This window comes from Dermacentor albipictus, chromosome 6 (genome assembly GCF_038994185.2).
Source record: "Dermacentor albipictus isolate Rhodes 1998 colony chromosome 6, USDA_Dalb.pri_finalv2, whole genome shotgun sequence".
Classification (NCBI taxonomy): domain Eukaryota; kingdom Metazoa; phylum Arthropoda; class Arachnida; order Ixodida; family Ixodidae; genus Dermacentor; species Dermacentor albipictus.
In genome coordinates this window covers 47,204,124-47,226,779 of record NC_091826.1, presented here as the reverse complement: position 1 = coordinate 47,226,779, position 22,656 = coordinate 47,204,124, and the positions used below count along the sequence as shown (strand labels likewise).

The following is a 22,656-nucleotide window of genomic DNA, read 5'->3' as shown; positions in this document are numbered from 1 at the left end:
TATGACTACTGAGCGCCGGGGTTTGTCTGAAATATCCTCGATGCTGACGCATGGCGCGATCTCTGGTGTTCTGGTGCAGTTCCCGCCTAATTCAGGTTCTGAAAGCTGCAGCGTCTGTTACAGCTTGTCCCGTCGATACAGTAACCGGTTACATGTAATTGATTACTGAAAAAAAAGAGAAAAAACTCATCAGCGCTTTCACTCTGCGAAGAAAGACGATCGAGCAGCGAAGCTGTGGTACGTTTTGCCTCAATCGACGCATCAGCGTGTGTCTGTATATTTGTACACATATATTATAAGGTCGCCTAGGCGACTATGATGCAACCACAACAAACAACGCCCACTCGTGTCAATAGCGTGCATACGACGCAGGTGGCCGTTAAACTGAGCCTCGATGCGAGCTACGATATACGTTGACTGGAGCGCAGTCCAAAGGAGTGCACGAAATAGAATGTTCGTTTGTAATTAGCGATTGAGCGTAATTCTTAACTTAATTACCTGAATTAAACTTGCAAGGGCTTGAGTTTTATTCTAGCATACAAAGACGGGGCTGTCCGTTTCCTTCCCGTAGAAGTCCGTGAATTCATGGAAAAACGCGAATTGCACAATATTTACAACTTCACTGTGAACTACGCGATTAGCAAAAGCAGATGAAACTCCTGCGCATTGTTGGAGTCTTCTTAGCGGCTAATTTTCATATAATTTGTTTCGCGATAGTGTCCATAAAACAAGAGTTACAGCCATTTCTTACAACCATACTCCCTGCGTAGTCGGCCATGTAATGCCAGCAGACCGGAACTCTCCAGCGTTTACAACTTCACTGTGAACTAACTTCTTTATGACAAATAAATGAAACAGCGTAATGATAGATTCGTCTGAGCTGCCAATATCAGTCAAATTTTTTCGAGATACTTAGATTAGATTGAGAGCCAGAAAGCATTCGCGAGGAACTGGAGACGAATTTTTTTTTTTTTGTTTCGACGTGATCCGTGTAGGCGGACATCGACCACCACCACATTGTAGCTACATACAGCTTCGCTGTTAAATTTATACGGGAACCACAAGCGTTATCGCTTAAACGAAGTATTCGTTAATTTGCAAAATTAGCGAGAAATGTAATGGATTACAATTAATTGTTTGAATGTAATTCCTCACGTAGAAGTCGGCCTTAAAGGCTTGAAAAGAAAAGCGCACTATCGTAATTTTGCAAGTCGTCTATTGGCTAATTGAGCCCAAATTATCATAATTCCTATTATTCTAAATTAACCAAAATTATTATCGCTATTCATCGTCGCTTCAACATTTCTCGCCGATGGTGTCACGTGCAGCTGAGTGTCAGCAACAACGCCAGAGAGTCGCCCGCTGTCACCTTCAACTTGGACAAGGAGTTCATAACCACACTTGAGATGCTGAAGCGGCACAGGATGACGAAGCGAATCCTGGGCCACTTCAAGCTGACGTACGCCACCTTTGCGTCTACACCGGAGCTGGCCAAGGACAAGGGGCGCTCCGATCAGCTCTTCAAAGACCTCATGGAAATCAGCAGCAAATTTGGGGCCTCCACGTCCTACGAGAACACCATGGCCGACAGGTAGGGTGAACATTGCACCCCGCTTCTGAAAGCTTCAAAGCCAAGCTGGCATCGCACACAGCGTAAATGTTGAATAGGGGAAACTACGCATGGGTGAATCTCTTGTGGGGAACAATTATAATCGGTGGTTTAACAAGGATAATCGGTGATAAGCGCCCCGTGGATCAGTGAGAATTCTTCAGCAATTTTGTCGTGTAACCGTGGACATGACTCATAATTAGCGGGCTTGATTGCGCGTGAAAGCATTCTGCACCCACAATCACAGGCTCACCCATGTGATGAGCGTAGAATATTTCCAGGCGTTGGATGGAAATCGATTGAGGCTATACGCGGAGTAAAGTTTCGTTCGTTCTCCGTCCTGGCTTCACCGTTGGAACTTGAAGCTTCTCGGACGATGATCGGCAGTTGTTGATCAAACGCAGGCAGGAAACGATGAGGTCAGATGTACAAGAAATGTTTATACGTAAACTGTTCTATATACATGGCAGGTAAAACAAATACATTACAATCTTGAACAATTTGGAAACAAAGTCTCACTCTTCGACTGTCTCAATGACTGTTAGAGCCCAGACTCGTTTTAACGTACATAGTACGGAGGCTCACTGATCTATCAGCAATGCTGATTTCAGCCAAGTCTGAGGGACAACATGTCGTCCCGATTTTTATAGCCCAAATATGCAAAGAAAAAAAGGCGGTAGGGCCGTTGGCCCGTCCCACGGGTTCAGTTGCCAATCAGAGTCAACCGTTTGTTAAGCCACAACCCACAGGGATGGGCTTACTCTCAAAAATAAACATATTGGAAAACAAAGCTCTTTTCCTTCTTCGCCAAAACTCCGTTGCCCTCTCATTTCTCCGTAGTTAGTGACGGGCTCAGCAAAACACGCCAGGCCCGAAGAAGTTATCGCTAGACCGTTTCAAATCCCAACGGCGTCTAGGCCGCAAAGGTTTCGGAAGCAGGGGCATCGACACCACGAAGTGCCGCTGTACTCAAAGTTTGGCCGTGTGGGAGACGGATGGCCCTCCTTGTCCTTCAAACTTATTGTCTATAAGACAAAGTTCTCCGAGTGCGTGTTTCCAAGACGCCGTCGTCTGAATGCACTTTTTACGTGTGCACCGCATTCCTACAGCGTGCACGGTAAGCTGGCCTTCGACACCACACAGGCAGTCGCACCCAACAACAAGGCTGGCGATTGCGTTCCGGACGCACAGAAGATTAGGTCCATGCTCACTGCATGCGGCACGGGGTCAGAGTTGCTAAGTCCTTCTTAACCTCGGCGGCGCCTCCAATTAGTCAGGCACTCGGGCGCCAGACCCACAATACCTTGTACAGCGGTCCGTTTCAAGGCTGGCCTGTGTGACAATCGGCGGACTGCCAACACCATGCGCACAATACCGATTTCCCGGAATCGGCACTCCCCGCCTGGCGCCTGCCGCGACGCGTCACCCAACACCGCGCGGTCCGTGACCCCACATAACACAGAAATGGTTGCCCCGCTGACATGGGGGGGGGAGCGAACCCCCTCTCTATACACACAGCACGTGGCCGATTCGTGACACTTAAGAACACGAACAATCAGAGCGACCTTACACGTCCCTCCTAAAGAGTATACTGCGCTCACAATGTTCCCAGCTATACTACAAGAGCCCAAGGGCGCTGTATCGTAAGATTTAGGCTCTGAAGGTTCCGTCGTCAAAGAAAATTGACATACGGTGCCCAACACGGGTGCTGCGGAGTCCGTAAGGAACTGGAAAATGAACTGAAAGGACCATGTAAAAAAAAACAATTTTCTCACAGCGATAAAAGAAAAGGGCGAAAGCTCAACACATTCATGACAGTAAGCATGCAAAAGAAACACTCATGTATGTACAGGAACACTCCAACGCACTGCACGGCACAACAGCAGCAAAGTAACATATGCAGGTTATATACATAGTATGTCCACAGTCTTATAACCCTCACACACATAGACCACAACAGCCACAGAAAGTTCCACCAAGGCTGAACTGTCCCACGCACACATCCTTCGGGTGAACGGGAACATTCACGCCTGTCCCAGCTGGCATGGCTGTTTCTGTCTATCCTTTCTTTTCAGCCCTTTACTCGATTGGCTCCCATGAGCGATTCGAGAGCCTTGACAATGCATCAGCATTGGCGGTACATGTTCCTTTCCGGTGACGCACCGTTACATTGTAGCGCTGTAGTGAAAGCGCCCATCTTGCTAACTTGGCCCCCTGCGGGGTGCTGGTTGTCCAATATGACAATGGGTTATAATCAGAGACAACATTCACCACTGCTCCGAAAAGCCAGTAGTCAAATTTCTTGAGTGCCCAAATAATAGCAAAGGCTTCTCTCCCTATAGTCGACCAGCGCGCCTGTGTCGGGTTAAAGCGATGGCTAGCAAAAGCGACCGGCTTTTCTTTTCCGTCCGCTGACATTTGAGCTAAACAGGCACCGGCCGCCGTCGCCGACGCATCAGTGAATAGCCGGTACGGCTGATTAGGCTCAGGGGTGTTGATGGCGACAGCCAGACGGAGAGTCAACTTTTGACTTTCGAACGCGCACTGCGCATCTTCCGACCATGGAATTGAATTAGGAACCCGTCGCCTTGTCAAAGCTGTAAGCGGGCTCCCCACGTCGGCGTAGTTCTCTCTCAGAGTTGAGAGCACCGCAATTTCACCCGTCCAAATTTGCTGCAATATTGATAAGGACCCATTTGGGTTTCTACCGTACAATAGCCTGAACGGCGCTTCGTGATACGCCCACAGAACAAAAGGGATCAGCTTGTCCCATTTTCTTCGGTCCCGTTCCATTTCATGATACAACATATTTTTGAGGAATCTGTTCCATCTCTCAACCACTCCGTTGCCCTCAAGGTGTTCGGCAGTGGAGAAACTGGGTGAACAGCCCAGTTTTTCTAACATTAACTGTGTCAGTTGAGATTTAAAGTTAGTACCTTGTTCTGAACATATCGTTCTCGGCACTCCAGTACGACTGAAAATTTCCAGTAAAGCCTCGCATGTGGCCCTCGTTGTCAGGGATCGGAGCGGCACTACCTCATTGCGTCTTTCTTCTGGTAGGACCCGTTGTCTGACTTTGACTCCTGCTAAGGAATCCCAATGGTCAAAAGTCCGTCTGACACGAGCATGCCAGCTTTGCCGTTTCTCGCATCATCCCAGGCCTTTTTCAGGCTTTCATCGGCAAGCTGAGCAGCTCGAAATTCCTCCCGCTGACTGGGCACCCCACTGACATCTTGTATGAAACGATTCTCTTGCAATTTGGGGATTTCCTCTGTCGTTTCTTCGAAACTTAGACCACAGTCCGGCTCAGTGTTGTCGACCATTTCGACTGATAGGACCCCAACGGAAATGGCTACTCGCGGAATATTTTCTCGTCTAAACTCCTCTTTTTCCTGCGCCTGTAGTAGCTCCCAATCTTCCTTTGACAGCAGGCAGTCAACCCCATTTGCAAGTTCGTCTGTAACCGCGCACACCAGTTCGATCCTCTGCGGTTGTATCACAGCCCCCGGGCGATGCATGCCTACGGGCAGCGTAGCTAGGTTAGCTCGAATGGTCTTTTCGAATGCCGACTCGAGTCTTACTGTTCCTGATGACTCCTGTAAAACGACGGGCAACATACTTTTACGGACGACCGTTATCTCACTACCTGTGTCCAACACAGCTTCCGTTGCTATATCCCCGCACATGATATGGATAAGATCCAGCTTTGACCTCCCTGAACTAGCATTTTGAGCTACGACTTGTACTCTAGCGCTTAGCACCCTTTCTTGCTCTGGTGGAGGTTCTTCACTTACAACAGCAAACTTCTGTACCCTTTGTTTTTGAACAGTCGGCGCATTCCCCTGCTGTTCTTTATTTGAAGCGTTTGGGCAGTCTCAGGCTAGGTGACCCTGTATGTGACACGCGTGACATTTTAAATTTGTCCTCTGTGGGCTAGCTAGTTTTGCGTGCTGCAGCATTGAGGCTGTTGGGGCTGGCTTAGTTGCTCGTCCTTTCCCTTTAGCTTGCTCGAAAGTCTCGAGTACTTTCGCCACCTCCACTGGCTTAAACCAATCTTCGCCTTCCCGCAAAAGAACATATTCTAGGGCTTCTGAGCTTAGACTAGCTTTCATGCGGTCAGCGACCATAAGCTCCGTCATAGCTTCTTTGGTGTTTGCATTGCGAGATTGAAGGTAATATGCCAAATAAGTTCTAGCGCGGGACGCGAACTGAGCCCAAGTTTCCTCCTTTCGTTTAGATGCCTTTTCAAACCTCTCCAAGTATTTAGCTGGCGTGAGCTTAAGTTCATCTAATACCGCCTTCTTTACAGTCTCATAATCTGTACATTCCTCGTCATTGAGGCCACGCAACAGATAACGAACCCGCTCGGCCAGCGCAGGCATGATCAAATGTACGCGGCTGTGTTCTGGTACTTGAAAAGATGAAAACAACTGCCGTGTCTGACCCTCTCTTTGTTCATTTGTTCAGATGCCGTATCAATGTTTACGGTAGCCTCACTCGCATTTGCTGTTCTGCGCGTGAACACCATTAACCCCACTGAACAACAGCCATGCCAACCTAGACAAAACGCAAGGAATCCCGCTCACCCGTTGCTGCTGGGGGCGCCGCCTGACGTCCTTGTCCAGATGAATTGCACCCCTTGCGGAATTCGCTGGTGGCCCTCTGATTCCTTGCGCCTGGCTCGCTGCTCGTTGCTCGTTGTGGGACTTGCCGATCCTGTCGGCTGCGCCAGTGAAGTTTCGTTCGTTCTCCGTCCTCGCTTCACCGTTGGAACTTGAAGCTTCTCGGACGATGATCGGCAGTTGTTGATCAAACGCAGGCAGGAAACGATGAGGTCAGATGTACAAGAAATGTTTATACGTAAACTGCTCTATATACATGGCAGGTAAAACAAATACATTACAAACTTGAACAATTTAGAAACAAAGTCTCACTCTTCGACTTTCTAAATGACTGTTAGAGCCCAGACTCGTTTTAACGTACATAGTACGGAGGCTCACTGATCTATCAGCAATCCTGATTTCAGCCAAGTCTGAGGGACAACATGTCGTCCCGATTTTTATAGCCCAAATATACAAAGAAAAAAAAGGCGGTAGGGCCGTTGGCCCGTCCCACAGGTTCAGTTCCCAATCAGAGTCAACCGTTTGTTAAGCCACAACCCACAGGGACGGGCTTACTCTCAAAAATAAACATATTGGAAAACAAAGCTCTTTTCCTTCTTCGCCAAAACTCCGTTGCCCTCTCATTTCTCCGTAGTTAGTGACGGGCTCAGCAAAACACGCCAGGCCCGAAGAAGTTATCGCTAGACCGTTGCAAATCCCAACGGCGTCTAGGCCGCAAAGGTCTCGGAAGCAGGGGCATCGACACCACGAAGTGCCGCTGTACTCAAAGTTTGGCCGTTTGGGAGACGCATGGCCATCCTTGTCCTTCAAACTTATTGTCTATAAGACAAAGTTCTCCGAGTCCGTGTTTCCAAGACGCCGTCGTCTGAATGCACTTTTTACGTGTGCACCGCATTCCTACAGCGTGCACGGTAAGCTGGCCTTCGACACCACACAGGCAGTCGCACCCAACAACAAGGCTGGCGATTGCGTTCCGGACGCGTAGAAGATTGGGTCCATGCTCACTGCATGCGGCACGGGGTCAGAGTTGCTAAGTCCTTCTTAACCTCGGTGGCGCCTCCAATTAGTCAGGCACTCGGGCGCCAGACCCACAATACCTTGTACAGCGGTCCGTTTCAAGGCTGGTCTGTGTGACCGTCGGCGGACTGCCAACACCATGCGCACAATACCGATTTCCCGGAATCAGCACTCCCCGCCTGGCGCCTGCCGCGACGCGTCACCCAACACCTCGCGGTCCGTGACCCCACATAACACAGAAATGGTTGCCCCGCTGACATGGGGGGGGGAGCGAACCCTCTCTCTATACACACAGCAAGTGGCCGATTCGTGACAATTAAGAACACGAACAATCAGAGCGACCTTACACGCGGGTAATCAAAGATAGTTGAGAGAGCTCGGCGTGTTTTGTGCAACGAAGAAAGCGGCTCCACGCCCACGAACTGAAGTATATACGCATTTCGACGCACGGGCATTGGTTGACCATTCCCGGACTATCTATAGTTTCGTAATCACTACTTGGCCCCGAAGTATTGTGTATTATGCACGGCCCCAAGGTAACCTTTTCATGCAAATGAGGGGGGGGGTACCTTTACTAGTACAAATATGAATAACGTCCACCATTCGTCATACAGACGCGTAAACCCGCCAAAGAGAAATGAAATAAGTCGCATCTCACAGTTAGGCCTGCGAGATACAACTCTACTTTAATTGCCAAACAAGGAACCACATCAAATGGACTCGCGCAGGAAAGAAGGGCACGGAGAACGCTGCCAAGAACAAGTAAACAAGCGAAAATGTAAAACGAAAAATTCCAGTAGTAGAATACAACTTTAAAAAAACAGCAGTTAGCAACCAAGGCACACGGACCGCGCGGAGTTGTGTTACTCTGCCAGTCAATCAGAGAAGCAAACAAAATCATCGTTATACGGCCTTTTCAAAATGGCGTCATACTCTTGAAAAATTCGGAGTGTCCAATGTTCTTTAAGTGTCTTTTCATCGGTGGAAGCAATGAGCCGTTCAACAGACATGTACAAGGTGCATGGAGTCTGAGCATTTCACTCTTGAAAAGTCTATGGTACAGTTCATTTAACTGCTTAGCCCGTTTTACTCATGAAACTTCACCGCCAATTGAAGTGAAAATTGAGAATATATATTTGTAGCGAAGCAACCATTCTACTTCAGTTCAATAACAAATTAGGCTTTCGCCATACCACTATAATAGGCGAAAGAAAACGTATAAAATTACGTGGTAATAATTTTTGTTCTGTGGTTACCGCCTTATTTGGGTAAAAAGAAAATTTGAAGTACGAATTATTTGCAGCCTCGCGGAGGAACAGTGATTGGCGGTTATGAGAGCATGGACAGGGCTTCAAAGCAGGCTTAAATTGTGTCCGACTATAGTAGCGTTTCTTGAAGTAGCTGTGGATGAATAATAGAGAAACATATATTTGCCGAACAATCCCAGTTCTTTTCGATCTTTCGCTTACTGCTCTCTCAAGCGCCAAAACTTGCGTATTGTTATTTGGAAAGTTGAGTAACGATACGTGGCCGCCAGTCCCGCGCAACCGCATAGCGCGCAGAACGCTGCGGTTCTAATATTTGGCGTTTTACGTGCCAAAACCACTTTCTGATTATGAGGCACGCCGTAGTGGAGGACTCCGGAAATTTTGACCACCTGGGGTTCTTTAACGTGCACCTAAATCTAAGCACACGGGTGTTTTCGCATTTCGCCCCCATCGAAATGCGGCCGCCGTGGCCGGGATTCGATCCCGCAACCTCGTGCTCAGCAGCCCAACACCATAGCCAGTGAGCAACCACGGCGGGTACGCTGCGGTTCTAGACGCGCTGCGCCCACCGCGATAAGTTACAAAAACACGCACATAAGCACAGCAGAGAAGTGGCTATACGTCAGGTGGTTCGACTCATAATTGTAGATGCGTCACTCAAAACACGCGGAATTGTTCTGCACTTCCGGCGGTGTTTTCCCTACTTGCTTTTTAAGTAAAAAGATGTTGATCCATAATTATTCTCAAGAATAATGGTTACATTTGTTAATTTTCACTTTTCCTTCCTGTTTGGCTGTTGCCCCTCCTCTGTCCCTAAGTAGATGACTTAGTTTCTCAACACCTTGCGACTCTTGTTTCCAATTACTAATTTTGCGCGAAACGTGTTGTACAATTGGGAAAAACCAGACGAAGTAACAGGTGAAAGGCATATTGCCTATGGGTTTAAGAGTTATTTCAGGGTTTCATTATGGACGCTGTTTCGCATAAATTTGCGCGTTATATAACCCATATCGCGTGTATATGGTTCCGGAGATCTGCCAGTTGAAGCTAGCGAGTGGTCAAGGCATATCGACTTGGAACGAATTGATAGGATGGCACCGGTTTCGACATAAGCACTGTCAAACTTGCGGTAAAAATGCACAGTTGCACTTTTTCGAGAAAACGCTGTTTTGTGCATTTTAGCGCAACAGTAATTAGAACACCAGTCCATTTTGTCGGACAGTTGGAAGATTAATATCTCGAAACTCGTTTAATCCTGAGACTTCTTTCCAAGTGGGGACGCCTTCTGAGCTCACAGGCTAGCAAACATTAATGCGCGCCGTAATGTAATTGAACAAGAAAGTTCATTACTTCACTTACTCAAATTAATCAATTAGGCATCTTAATTTGTCGTACAATTAATGACTTCCTCCTCGAGTAATCTAGCTCGAGGGTTAGATATGTGCTATCCGCCAAAGGCAATTTTCGAAAAATTCTGCAGAGACACTGAAGACTGCTTACGTTTGAGAACGCGAGAGCGGTGTACCGTTTGCAGACCTCGAAGCATCATGAACGCGCTCATTTTATAGGCTAGTGACGTGGCGCCACCTTTTCACTGTAAGCTGCGCTGTCACGTGTTCAGTGACGCACTCTCCAGGGCGCACCTTTAGTCAGCCAGATGTTTTCGACGTGACGTGTGCAATGAAGCATGCATTAGGGGAACCTTTGACTGGCCAGAACCGCGAGGCAAAAAAAAAAAGACAGCCGTGGCCTCGACGAAACGTACTCGTCTTGCACCGTGGAGACCGGGGTGCGATTCCCACACAGATCAAACCGTACTGAATTTCCTTTTCAAAGACAATACTTCACTTTGCTTGCAAGAACCTCAGGATACATTTGACGTCAATCCTAGCACTTTTTGACGTGTTTTTACACAGTGCGTCGTCGGCCATTTTCGGTACCATTTTTTTCCGTCACGCCCACTACGAAGGATTTTCGCCTAATGGGGCGCATGATGCTTTCACTCCAAAACATTGTGCAGCTAAACAAAGAACACCTGCTATATACTCTTTTCATATAGGTACTCTAAATAATGCGAGAACTTGGGCTTAGTAATATTGATTCAGCCCCTAATTGACCAATGCGCATCAAGATTACTCTGCATATCATATTCCTTGCATTCTGCCCGTTTTCGCGAAGCAAAAACGTCATGAGACATCTAGCTTTTTTTTCAGAAAACCACGAAAGCTAGCATGTGTATCGTTCTCGAGCGTACCTAGTAGCCCTCTTTGACAGCCACGCTAGTGAAAGAAAAAAAAACACTAAAAAGGAAGCACGTGACATGGTCGCAGCATGCCCCTCGAGCTTCACCCACGCAACATCCCAACGGTGGCGCCGTCTACCGACTACGACACCTGGAACGCCGCGCTGCGCCGCCACTTCAACCAGTCTTTCGACAACATCCCGTCAGTGACCCTCAAACGCCCCAAATACTTCAGGGCGGTGTTCATGCTGCACGCCGCATTCGGGGATACCAAGACTTTGGACTTTTTCGGCTGGCTCTCCATACAGTCGCTGATACACTTCACGAGCCCGAAGCTGCTCTCCAGTTACTACTACTCTTCCGAGGAGCAGGTAAGGAGTCGTGCTTTCCACACGCAATGACGTTGCGGAATTTCATCCCTGAGAACACATGCAAGGTTCGGAAATTATTTCGTGCCAAACAAAAAACGTTACATGGCATTCCGTAGCTGTGTTGTCTGGGTCACCAGTGTTTCGATGTCGGATTTAATCTCTGCTTTATTGAGCACTTATCGAGCACAAGCACTTATACGGGCACTCGAGGCACACTCGCGCCGTCGCCGTCGCCGTGATGTCCCGGTGTGGATGGTGCAAGTCGCCGCGTTTACGCGAGGCTCGAGCGCGGAGTTTTGCGAGGTCTCCTGAGACGCGAGGGCCGCGCAGTGTGTTTGTCTGCAAAACAATACCGCATTCACTAGAGGCGCTTTTTTCGCGCTTTGAACCATCGAACTCATGGCTGAGTGGTAGCATCTCCGTCTCACACTCCGGAGACCCTGATTCCATTCCCACCCAGCCCTTCTTCCAGGTTGTTTTATGCGAAGCATATTACTAGAGCTCAACCCAGCTGCTCAGGCGGGGCGGTGTCGCCTTCAATACCACGTGACACCGTGACATCACGACAGAGGAGAAATGAGGCTCCAACTCGCGCCGTCGCTCGCGGCGTCGTCTTCAAGGCTGACCACGTGACACCGTGATGTCACGACAGAGGAGAAACGGGGCTCCAACTCGCGCCATCGCTCGCGGCGTCGCGGCTGTATATAAGCAGCTGCGCTTGCCTCTGCTAGACACTCACGAGGTGAGATGCCTCCTGGAGACAGAGCTCCTCGTTGGAATGAGAAGCGAAGTTTGCGGCATGCTACAGAGACTCTTTCTAGGTGGCTTTGCTACGGCGCAGCGACTACGCGCCCCGCATCGGACGCGGTGAGCGTCGAGCAACGCAGCGTTCGGTGCGACAACGAAATGTGCGCCTGAGCAAGCGCCGCACGCATGAGCCGACGCCGACGACACCGGCTTTTCTGCGACAAGAGCTCCTTATCGCTGTCGCGTTAAAACAAAGGCTAGTATGCTTCGCATCGTGGGCTTAACCTTAGCTAAGCCACAGCCAGTTTTTTATTTATGTATCGCCTTACGGGATTTTTTGCTCACGGCCAACACCGCCAACAACAGCTTTTCTGCGACACGAGCTCCTTAACGCTGTCGCGTTAAAACGACGCACCCTAGTCACGGGCACGCGATCACGGTTTCGCTCAATAAGCTTGCCGCGGAGCTGCAGACCGGCGTTCTCCATTGCTCTACTGGCGGGAGCGTTTGCGAGTACAGCCACTTAGAGTTCCTGCTGTGCGGCGCTGCCCTTACAACACTGTGCATCATATACAGTTGTCTGACCGGAACGACTTCAAGCAGCAAACGCTGACGGTTGTTCTCTTTTCTCGTCTCGCAAACTGTTGAGGCGCGACGCCGGCAATGGCGCTGGGGTCGCTCTTCATCCAGCCACCGTTGTGAGGCACCTCATCTTCAAGCGTGTTCGTTCTTGTTCAGGCGCCTAATGTCCACGTGGTTGCTTTCGTGCTATCGCGCTAACGGATTTTGTGCGGATCAGAACCGTGAACGTCATTGGAGGGAAAGCGAGATGAATTGGCGCTACAAGAAATGCCGCGGAGCAGCACCGCCGTCTTGCAGCGACCGCGATCCAATCAAAACAGAAAACGCAGTGACTAGACAAGTATGAACGGGCGTCTGCAGCCGGCGTGAACAGTACGGCCGTGGTAAATGCGGCGGCGGAGACTGCCGCCTTGCGCTAAAAGTGGCGTCAGAGTAGACTTGCTGAGCGGGTGTGCGTCCGTGAGTATGCGTCCGAATTTGCTTTTACGTCATGCATCTGTAACCCTGCCGTACTGCTGCTACCCATTGACAGTGATTGCACAATGAAGTTCTCGAATGAATCTGACGCCTTGTGCAGACGTGCCCATGTTTTTCCGATAAGTACAGTTAAAACTCGATCTAACGAAACACGATTTTACGAAGTTCCCGATCTGACGATGAAATTTCCGTAACGCGGCAGTTGCCCATAGGGTTCAACGTTGTCATCAACTCGAATTAACGTATCTAACTTGGCCTAAGTCGATTTAACGAAGCTTTTTACTGTAATAGATGAGCAATAAAGAACGGCGATTTCTTTCGAATTTTGACGCATACGGGTTTTTTCTCGAACGTGGGCTTTAAAGCTAACGCGTTGGAACATCTAGGCGCCCTAGTCGCGGCCCTAGCTTTATTTTGATGAGACTGCATGCCACGCCCATGTGCGGAAATGCGGACTCAACACCGCCTCGGTAGAGGCGGTGGTGGTTGCTTTCGTTATGTCATGGTTTACGCCACAGGTCGCCCCATTAGGGGCAACTACGATGCAGCGATAGCCTTTTGGCGTGTAGCTACGTTACAATTTAAGATTTCGAAGCGCCGAAAAATGCTTTCCTCGAGTGTACAAACTTCCCGATTTAACGAAATAAATCGAGCGTGGTCATCACTTCATTAGATCGAGTTTCGACTGTACTCCGTCGAACTATAGCGTAGTCGCCAAGGGTGGATGCGAGGCGCCACCGCTTCTATGGCAAAACTGTCTGCGTGGTGACCTCGCGACGTAAGCCCGTAGCACGTACACGTCCTGTAAGTAGCGATGCTATATGCGTCACTCTAATGAGTGCTTCCTTCGCGACGATCAGCTGTATGCGCGATCTTCTTCGCTTTTAAGAAACTTGCTTACCTTCGTGTTGGTTAGCTGCTGGAAAGAAATACCCACCACTGCCGGGAATCGAACCGCGGTCTATGCGTGGGAAACAAACTGTCCACCGCGCAGCTAATCTAGCAGCTGGTGTGTTGCTCGCCGCCGGGTGTCTCGGAGGCTCGTGCTGGCTTGGGTGTGAGTCGAGCCGGTCTCGCTATAGCTGCACATGGGGCATTTGGTGTGAGGGCCGAGCACAAATGTATACTCTTGCAAGCGCTCTTAGTCTTCGCACAGAGCTCAGAGATCGGAGGAACATTTAAGCGAAATGCCAAAATCTCTTTATAAACTGATAAAGTATTGTTTCAAAACTATGTGTTAGCCAATTTCTTGGTAGTAGGTTGCGTACTGGAAACGATAATAAATTGTCAAAGTTTTACTTTTGCTCGGTTTTTCCCGCCCACAAAAACCGGCGCCAGGTCAGTGTGACTTCACAAATTTTGAGGTATCTTTTTTTCGTATTTTGGCCGTTGTGGCCGAAGTTTTTCAAACTTGAAACTTGCCGAATTCAGTCACCGAGCTCTTTGGATTGAAATGTAGTCCTCCATAATGATGAAAGATTAACTAGGCCAAAGCAGACATTGGCAGAATCCGTCACGTGACGGCGAGCTTGCGCTTGAAATTCAGGGCGGCGTCAGCACGAGTTCATTATATTTGCATGCTTTCTGCTTTGCGGAGCCTTTTCTCGTCATGGTAAGGGGTATTTTTTCTCGGGACTTCTTCTCACTTTGCTGTAGGGTAATATTCTGCTGCCCGTGGAATAATTACCGGTTTACGCCCCTTCAACTACTCTGGAAAATAATGCAAGGCGAAGTGGAAAAAAACGTGACGGGAGGTTTTACTCGGTGTCCGAGATGTGTGCGATTTGTTAAATGTTCTCGCTGGCTAGGCGGAATTTTTTTCGGTTCGCTAAACAATCATTACCCGCCAGTGAACGTTGTTGGAGGACGCTGGTTAACGCTGACGGCAGGAGTGCCTCACTTTTTTTTTTGCGCGTAAGTTTCTTTTTTCTCTTTCGTTCACAGAGAAGCAGTACGTTCCGTCTGCATTGGGTAAACAAGCAATCGAGTGGTATTGTCGACTTGTCATTTCCTTTCCTGCAATTAACTACAGGGTTCAGACCATCATAACACCAGATGGAATAGTGGCGAATGTCCCCGCACCCCTAAAATTTAAGTTGCCGCAACAGTTGTTTCACCGAACCAGTTTCGACTGCCAACCAGGGGCTGTATCCATCATCACGTCATGAAACAGTGCCTCACTCTGTTCCTGTACTCGCTACAACGGGCGCGCGCGAAGGCATTAAGACAACCGCGCATCCCAATTATTTCTGCGCATTAACACATTCTGCTGGGTCATGACGTCGGAGTTATTTTCGAAACGCCAGGCTTGGCGCTTCGAGATCAAATCTAGTAATACCAGTCTAAAATATCTCACGTCTTGCCCAAAGTTCGAGCTTGCTAAGTGTCCGTCCTTAGACGTACGAGAAGAGCGTGTTAAATGTACTTTACGACTACGGCACGCGAGTTGGCAAGAAGTAATGAGCGAATAAACTTCGTCGCGACAAAGCTACATTCCACAAAAAAGTTGAGGGAAGCGCTGGTGCCTACGCTGTGGCAGAATCGCGTAAATAAATTGTTCTCACGAAGCAGCTATATAACCGAATTTCATTGTCATTTCCAGAAGTAGGACCTGGCAGACAGAAAGCAGTATTACGCTTATACGCTTGTATGCAACATGACGCAGCATATTCACACTTTCACACATTTCCAGAGCAGCTATGTTGCCGGCTTTCGTTATCACTTCCAAAAGTAGGAACTGGCTGAAAAGAAACAGCATTGCTTTAATAACGCCTGTGTGCAACCTGACGCAGCGTATTCACATTTAAACGCGTTCGCAAAGCACGCTCGGCTGGGTCAATGGCCCCGAAAAATACAAACCTTAGCGAGTTAGCGGCACCTGTCGTTACAGTAAAGTCGAGCGCTCCGCAACTCGCAGGCCTTCACCGCGCACCGAAGCCACTGCCTTGCACAAACGCACGCGGCTTTCCGCTCCGCCCTCAACGCCCACATCTGGATGGTCGTGCCCAAGGCGACTCTACAGGACGTGCGCGAAACGGCGAACGACGTCTGGCGAGCCTTCGCGGAGCTGCTGGGCGAGGAAAACCGGACGCTGGTGGGCAGCAGCAAGCCGCCGCCCAAGGACCCGTACCAGGAGGCCCTCTTCTTGTACCGGTCGATGTCCAAGCCCGAGAAGGTGGGCGTTTTTATTTTTTGCAGTGATTTATTTTAGAATGTCGTCAGTGCGAATGCGCATTACCGATGGCACACGGACAAAAGAAAGCGCGAACGAAACAAGTGCAGTGAAACCTCGTTATAACGAAAAGAGATGTCAGGAAATAACGAATATAACGAAGTAACGATGAACCACAATACAGACGCATAGTGCAGTACGTGCGATATCGATATCAATAACGAAGTAACGCTACATTACGTTTCAATATTGTTGTAAGGAGGTTTTATTGTATAGCGTGTGCACAGCGAAACAGCTTACACAACCATACGCAATCTGAGTACAATTTTTGTGTTTTACGTGCCAAAACCACGACTTGTTTATGAGGCATTCCACCTCTGGCGAACTACGGACTATCCTATTTTTGACCACTTGCCGATCTTTAACGTGCTCCCACTTCATGGAACACGGGTAGTTCTTGCACTTCGCCCCCATCGAAATGCCGACTCCGCGGCGGGGATTCGATCCTATGGTCTTGCGCGCTTAGCAGCGCAACGAAATAGAGGCTAATCCAACACCGTGGATAACACGAAACCTCAATACAACGTTGAAATCATACAACACATACAAAGTCATATATAATCAGTAGAAAAAATATTTCAAAAACGATGCCACTAGCTAGCTGTGGAAGGTGGTTCCGTGATATGCATGTGCTTTTGAGGCAGAAAACGTGGGAGTCCGTAACATTCTTCCGGGGACGAAAGAAGCTCTCCATTAAATGTTTTATTGCGCATGGCCTGTGATGCACAAATAAAGCACTAGTTGACAATTAGCGTAATTGATACGCTGTTTTATTCCAGATGCTGACGCCGGCCGTATCTAGTTTCCTTTATTCGATGCGCCTTTATGAGTCGGTTCATTACACTTCCCCCAGCGTTACATACCACATTGACGCAGGGCAAACTCTATTTGTTCTCTTGCCAAACTCAAGTACACTTTCGTTTGCTCTCCTTTTATCATCCTGTATTGGCTATTCAAGGCGACCAGGTTGTTCTTGTGATAAACAATTCCCGCTTCTTTCGGGCTGTTGATGTTGAGTTCATCTGCCAATTACACATTGCATCGCGTTACTGGCCCATTAAACTTCCGCATTTTATTATACCGCGCTTAGCAGTGAACTGCTTAAGCAACGAAGTCCACGTCTTAATCAAAAATGAATCATTGACAGCGGCCTAAAGTTCGAAGGCGGGGCTCATAATATTCACGGGAGAGATCTTCCAGCTGAGATTTGCGTTAGGCGATACATATCGGCACTGCTCTGCCGTACAGTCAACAAAAATATTGAAGATTTCTACCTTAAGTACTGGCGAGTTGCTGCTCATAGGAGTTGGCGGCAATCCTCAGAAGACTCTTCTTATAGGGTGCTCGAAGAAGTGCCAAGCACCCATTACCACACTTATGCGTGTGAAAATTTTTGGTTCTGACATTATGTTCTCGCCCACACCTCTATTATGAGATGCTACGAGCTAAATGAGTAATAGCTAGGCGTAACAGAGGGTGTGGAGTGAAACTTTAATACCCTCTGGGGTGTAATTGTAAACTCGGCGTGGAAATAGGCGAACCTTATCTGCTTTCGCTTGTGAATTTGCGTTATACAGGTTAGTGGCAAATATTACGAATAGCAGAACAAGCACGAGGCAAATTGAAATGCTCAATTTGTCCTTTTCTCGTCGAATCTAAGCACCTTCGCTATTCTCGGAGCAACGTGTACGGACGAGAAGAACTTCAGTTTGGCCTAGTTGGTGTTTACTGCATATCATATTGATGGCAAATAATGATGGGAACAGTGGAAGAGAACACAAAAATACGACATGGGCGGTAACTTTCAACTGTCTTATTCACGGCAACCCATGGGCATATATAGACAAATAGAACATGCGCAGAACGCAGCTCCCAAGAACATTGATCAGCCCAGCGGGGCAACCGATTATCAAAAAAATCTATCTCCGATCGAAACAACCTAATGGAAGCGTCACTAACACAGTCTTGGTCTATCTTCTTTATGTGATATGCCTGCATCAGTTCGCGTGCAGTCTGGTCCTGGCTTCTCCCCGGAATCTTTATTTTTCTTTATTTGCGGTCACTATCATATGCGGAGAATGGACGGGATGTGAAAGAAAGGAAAGGTAAAGCGAAGACACGTCCCGTCTTTTCTCGCTCCACCGAGAGTGAGGTGGCTCAATCTCACACAGCATTTAGTACCACCCTCTAACAGAGCCTTGCACAGTTCGGGGCACACTACGCCCCCCCGCCGTACTCGCCGCCTGTCTTGCGTGCCTACATATAGTATGACGCTGCGCGCGCAGCATACGGCCGTAATGATAACAGCATTTGTGTTACCAACACGACACGGCGTTTTGTGCAGGAACGTATAGCGAACGCAGAATTTTCCTGAAAGAAAGAGCAAACCAGGCACATTACGATAACTATTTGGGGACAAGATGCACTCTAAAAGGTGGCAAATTTTCTACGCCCTTAAAAAGATTCCTCCCTTTGGCGCTTCTCTTGTGCCACAAGAATAATCGTGATCTATCTTTCCCGTACTTCCTTTCTTTAACACTGCGTTCCCGGTACTTTCAAGTCACGAAAAGCATGCGCATTTTTAGCGTGACGTGTAGCATTCCGGAAAGAAAAGTAGCGAGCGCAGCGTTTTCAAAAATGAAATCGCAAGCAATTGAGGCAGACGACGATTATTGTTGTAGGACAAATATGCACCTCAAAAGGTGAAACTGTTTCAAGAGCGCAGAGTGCGCTCCCTCTAGCCAACTAGCGTCTTCCACGTTCTCGACGACAGGTCAACGCCTTCTACGCATCCGTGCCCCCTATGAAAATGAAGCCGCTCTACAACTACGTGGCCGTCAAAGGCGCCATGCGTGGTCTCATGCGGGACCCGGAGTTCCGGTTCATGAACCAGGAGTGGAAGATCGAGGACGCCAGCACCCTGCGGGGGTACAGCCTGGTGCCGCCCGAGCTGGAGTTCCCGTGGCTGGGACCGGGAAGGCCTTACGCCCTCGCCCTGGCCGGACTGGGCGTCCGAATGGCGGCCACGCTCTACTTCCAATCGGTGGCGAGGCTGGCGAACGCCTCAGAGACTACAGCCGCCAATTTCAGGCAAGTAAAAAAAAAATGGCTGTGGCTTAGCTAAGGTTAAGCCCAGGATGCGAAGCATACTAGCCTTTATTTTAACGCGACAGCGTTAAGGAGCTCGCTTCGCAGAAAAGCCGGTGTCGTCGGTGTCCGTGTCTGCGGCGTTGCACTTCATGAATAAATCGTTGTCGCGCCGAACGCTGTGTTGCTCGACGCTCACCGCGTCCGATGCGGGGGCGACGCAGCGAGCGACGGCGGGAGTTCGAGCCCCGTTTCTCCTCTATCGTGACGTCACGGTGTCACGTGGTATCGAAGGCAACACCGCCGCGCCTGAGGAACTGGGTTGAGCTCTAGTAATATGCTTCGCATAAAAAGCGATGGAAATCATTTCAGTGTCCATTTATGCGGTTCATTGATTCCCCGTCGTACAGCTGGGAAGCGTTTAGCACTTCTGTGGCTGATGCCAACAGATAACGAAGCTACGGAAAAGCGCAGAAGAAAGGAAGTATTCGATATTTGAAGCATTCCAATAACAAAGAACAAATCGCAGATGATTAGGTTTAAGTACGTGACAAGGAAAATGAGAGTGAAAAAGAAAAGGCAACTTTCCAGTATGGAGGAGCAGGGTCCATGACCCCTCCTTGCGACGTGTGGCGCTGTCGTCGCATGCGATGCAGCTAAGATAGAGCTACCACGTGACGCCGTGAGATAACCCTATCGGATCAATGCTTCGTGGTTTGCATGTGCTCTGAAATTGTTAGACACGCTTAGTGTGAAGAATGTTTATATTAAACTTGAAAATGTGCACAGCTATGCAGGATCAGTGTATTGCTTCATGCCAGACTTTGGGAGTGCCGGCGAGAGATCTGACGATATTGTGTTGTTCGGAATTATAGGCTTGGATATGTAGAATGGTGTCTATCTTATCTTTTTTTGTCTTTAGTCTGTTAAACGTTCGACTAATACTGGAGTATTGTAGTATGCTTGCGTCCATTAACGAGCTCAATAATGTGGCGATGTTGTAAAATGTACATCGAAATGCAATGACACTTGCATTAAAAACATGATCATTACACTTCTCGGTCTCAACTGCAGAAGGGAGATAAATTACCCACCATTAGCAATTGCTGTGTGCGAAGTTATTACGCCTTAAGTTTTTCTGCCAGCACAAAAATGATCAATTTAAAACTGATCCTGACAAATACGCTCACAATTTTTAGAGTAACGAGACATGAGCGCATTGAACACTTATTCAAGTACAGATTTCTAAGCTAAGACAAACTTTTCTGACAGAAAGTCAGAAAACGGAATATGTTTCCACATGAGCTTGTGAACTGTAGGTCTAATAACGTCTTGTCAAAAACGAAACGAAACGAAGGTCTATCTGAGAATGTTGACCAAGTAGAATAGAGCTGAAGGCAGCAATGGTTCCTTTTCTTAGCGCTAATAATTTTTCCGTACAGACGTCTATTGTATCCCTTCTACTGCTTATATATATGCGCTTCTTTCTTTTTCTAATTTTGACGGCTGATGGCGTGTCTTCTCACCCATTTTGGGCCCCCTCTGTAATTCCGAATTCTGGCCGAAAATGGCCCAATTTCGTCGAAAGACCCCAGTTGTCAACACATTTTACGTCCTCCGTCAGAATAAACTCGCTCCAGTTTGCGCTGCCCCGAGGGATTACCTGCGGCGCCATCGACCAGAAGCTCCGCAAAACACTGCAAAGGAATGCTGCAAAAATGAAACAGTACTAATGACAAGCTCAGCTCCTTCGTCCATGGAACGAAAGGGGCTAGTATTCACTAGGGTACGAACCCATCTTCCGAATCTTGCAATAGTCTCCGACTGAGGCTACAGCAGCAGCTGTAGAAGTGCGTAAATGATTATATAGGGGCGGGGGGGGGGGGGCAATGCTCAAGACAGTGCTCGCGAACAAAAGAAATGTTCCGCAAATGCGGCCGCAGATGTCTGGCGCCCTCTGCCAAAGACGAAGACGGTGTCGGCGCGGACATTCCGGCCGCAGCCGCTGCTCTGCGCGTGGTCTGGAGAACCTGGGAGGCGGCGAGAAGGGCGAACGCGACCCCGGCGATCAACCTCGGACCCGTGCCCAGCGACGCCGCCGTGTTCGCCTTCCACTGCTGGTTCTCGTGCGGACTGCGACCCTACCACGAAATGATTTGCAACTTGCCCCTGATGCACTCTAGCGACTTCGCGCGCGTCTATGGTTGCAAGGAAGGTTCGAGGATGAACCCGAAAACCAAGTGCGCGATCAGGGTGTAGGGCTTCGCGCGCGTGAACCTCTTCTATAGGGTTTACGCGCAGAGGATGCATCCCAGCACACTGTAAGAAATGTGTGCTTTATCGCGGATTTCGCTTTTTTTTTCTGCGTCTGTCAATCTGTCCCTCCATCTCTCCGTCAGTCAGGTCGGGCCACGTCAGGTCCGGTCAAGCCAAGCTAAGTCCTGTCCTGTCTGTCGGTATAGTGATCATAAGTTTACACATCAGGCTGATGAGCAAAAGAGATCGTGGGTTCAAACTCCGGCCACAAGGACCAGATTCTGGTGGGGTTGCAGAATGGAAAATGCTTGAGGCCCGCAACCTGTGTACAGTGTTCTCGATTGTAGCAAGATATTCTGGTTGTAGCTGCAGACGTTCAGATGCGAACCTCTCACAAGGAACGCGAACTTGTACGACCAACTGCAAGGTGTCACAACGTTCCTGACACATGAGAGCGCGTCATAGAGCTCCGCAACTTTTTTGATTTATTTGTAGTGTTGCACAAAAACCCTACCGCAACCGCTGGTCGTATATGAACAACTGCAGGTAGTTTGCTTTCATCGGGCATTATGGTACCTAATCCCACGTGGTCAACATTACGTATCATCATCAGCCTGGTTACGCCCACTGCAGGGCAAAGGCCTCTCCCCTATTTCTCCAACAACCCCGGTCATGTACTAATTGTGGCCATGCCGTACCTGCAAACTTCTTAATGTCATCCGCCCACCTAACTTTCTGTCGTCCCCTGCTACGCTTCCCTTCCCTTGGAATCCAGTCCGTAACCCTTAATGACCATCGGTTATCTTCCCTCCTCATTACATGTCCTGCCCATGCCCATTTCTTTTTCTTGATTTCAACTAAGATGTCATTAATTCGCGTTTGTTCCCTGACCCAATCTGCTCTTTTCTTATCCCTTAATGTTACACCTATCATTCTTCTTTCCATAGCTCGTTGCGTCGTCCTCAATTTGAGTAGAACTCTTTTCGTAAGCCTCCAGGTTTCTGCCCCGTAGGTGAGTACTGGTAAGACACAGCTATTATACACTTTTCTCTTGAGGGATAATGGCAACCTGCTGTTCATGATCTGAGAATGCCTGCCAAACGCACCCCAGCCCATTCTTATTCTTCTGATTATTTCTGTCTCATG

The 22,656-nt window shown here is 48.6% G+C and overlaps 1 protein-coding gene across 1 annotated transcript; it reads left to right on the top strand.

Annotated features, from left to right (window-relative positions):
* The first annotated feature begins 1,550 nt into the window (after window positions 1–1,550).
* Window positions 1,551–21,612, top strand: LOC139061051 (uncharacterized). Its single transcript, XM_070540489.1, has 4 exons — window positions 1,551–1,591; window positions 15,853–16,110; window positions 18,941–19,257; window positions 21,198–21,612. The coding sequence occupies exons 2-4, from the start codon at window positions 15,931–15,933 to the stop codon at window positions 21,511–21,513; spliced, it is 813 nt and encodes a 270-aa protein (XP_070396590.1). The 5' UTR covers window positions 1,551–1,591; window positions 15,853–15,930; the 3' UTR covers window positions 21,514–21,612.
* Window positions 21,613–22,656: the final 1,044 nt, after the last annotated feature.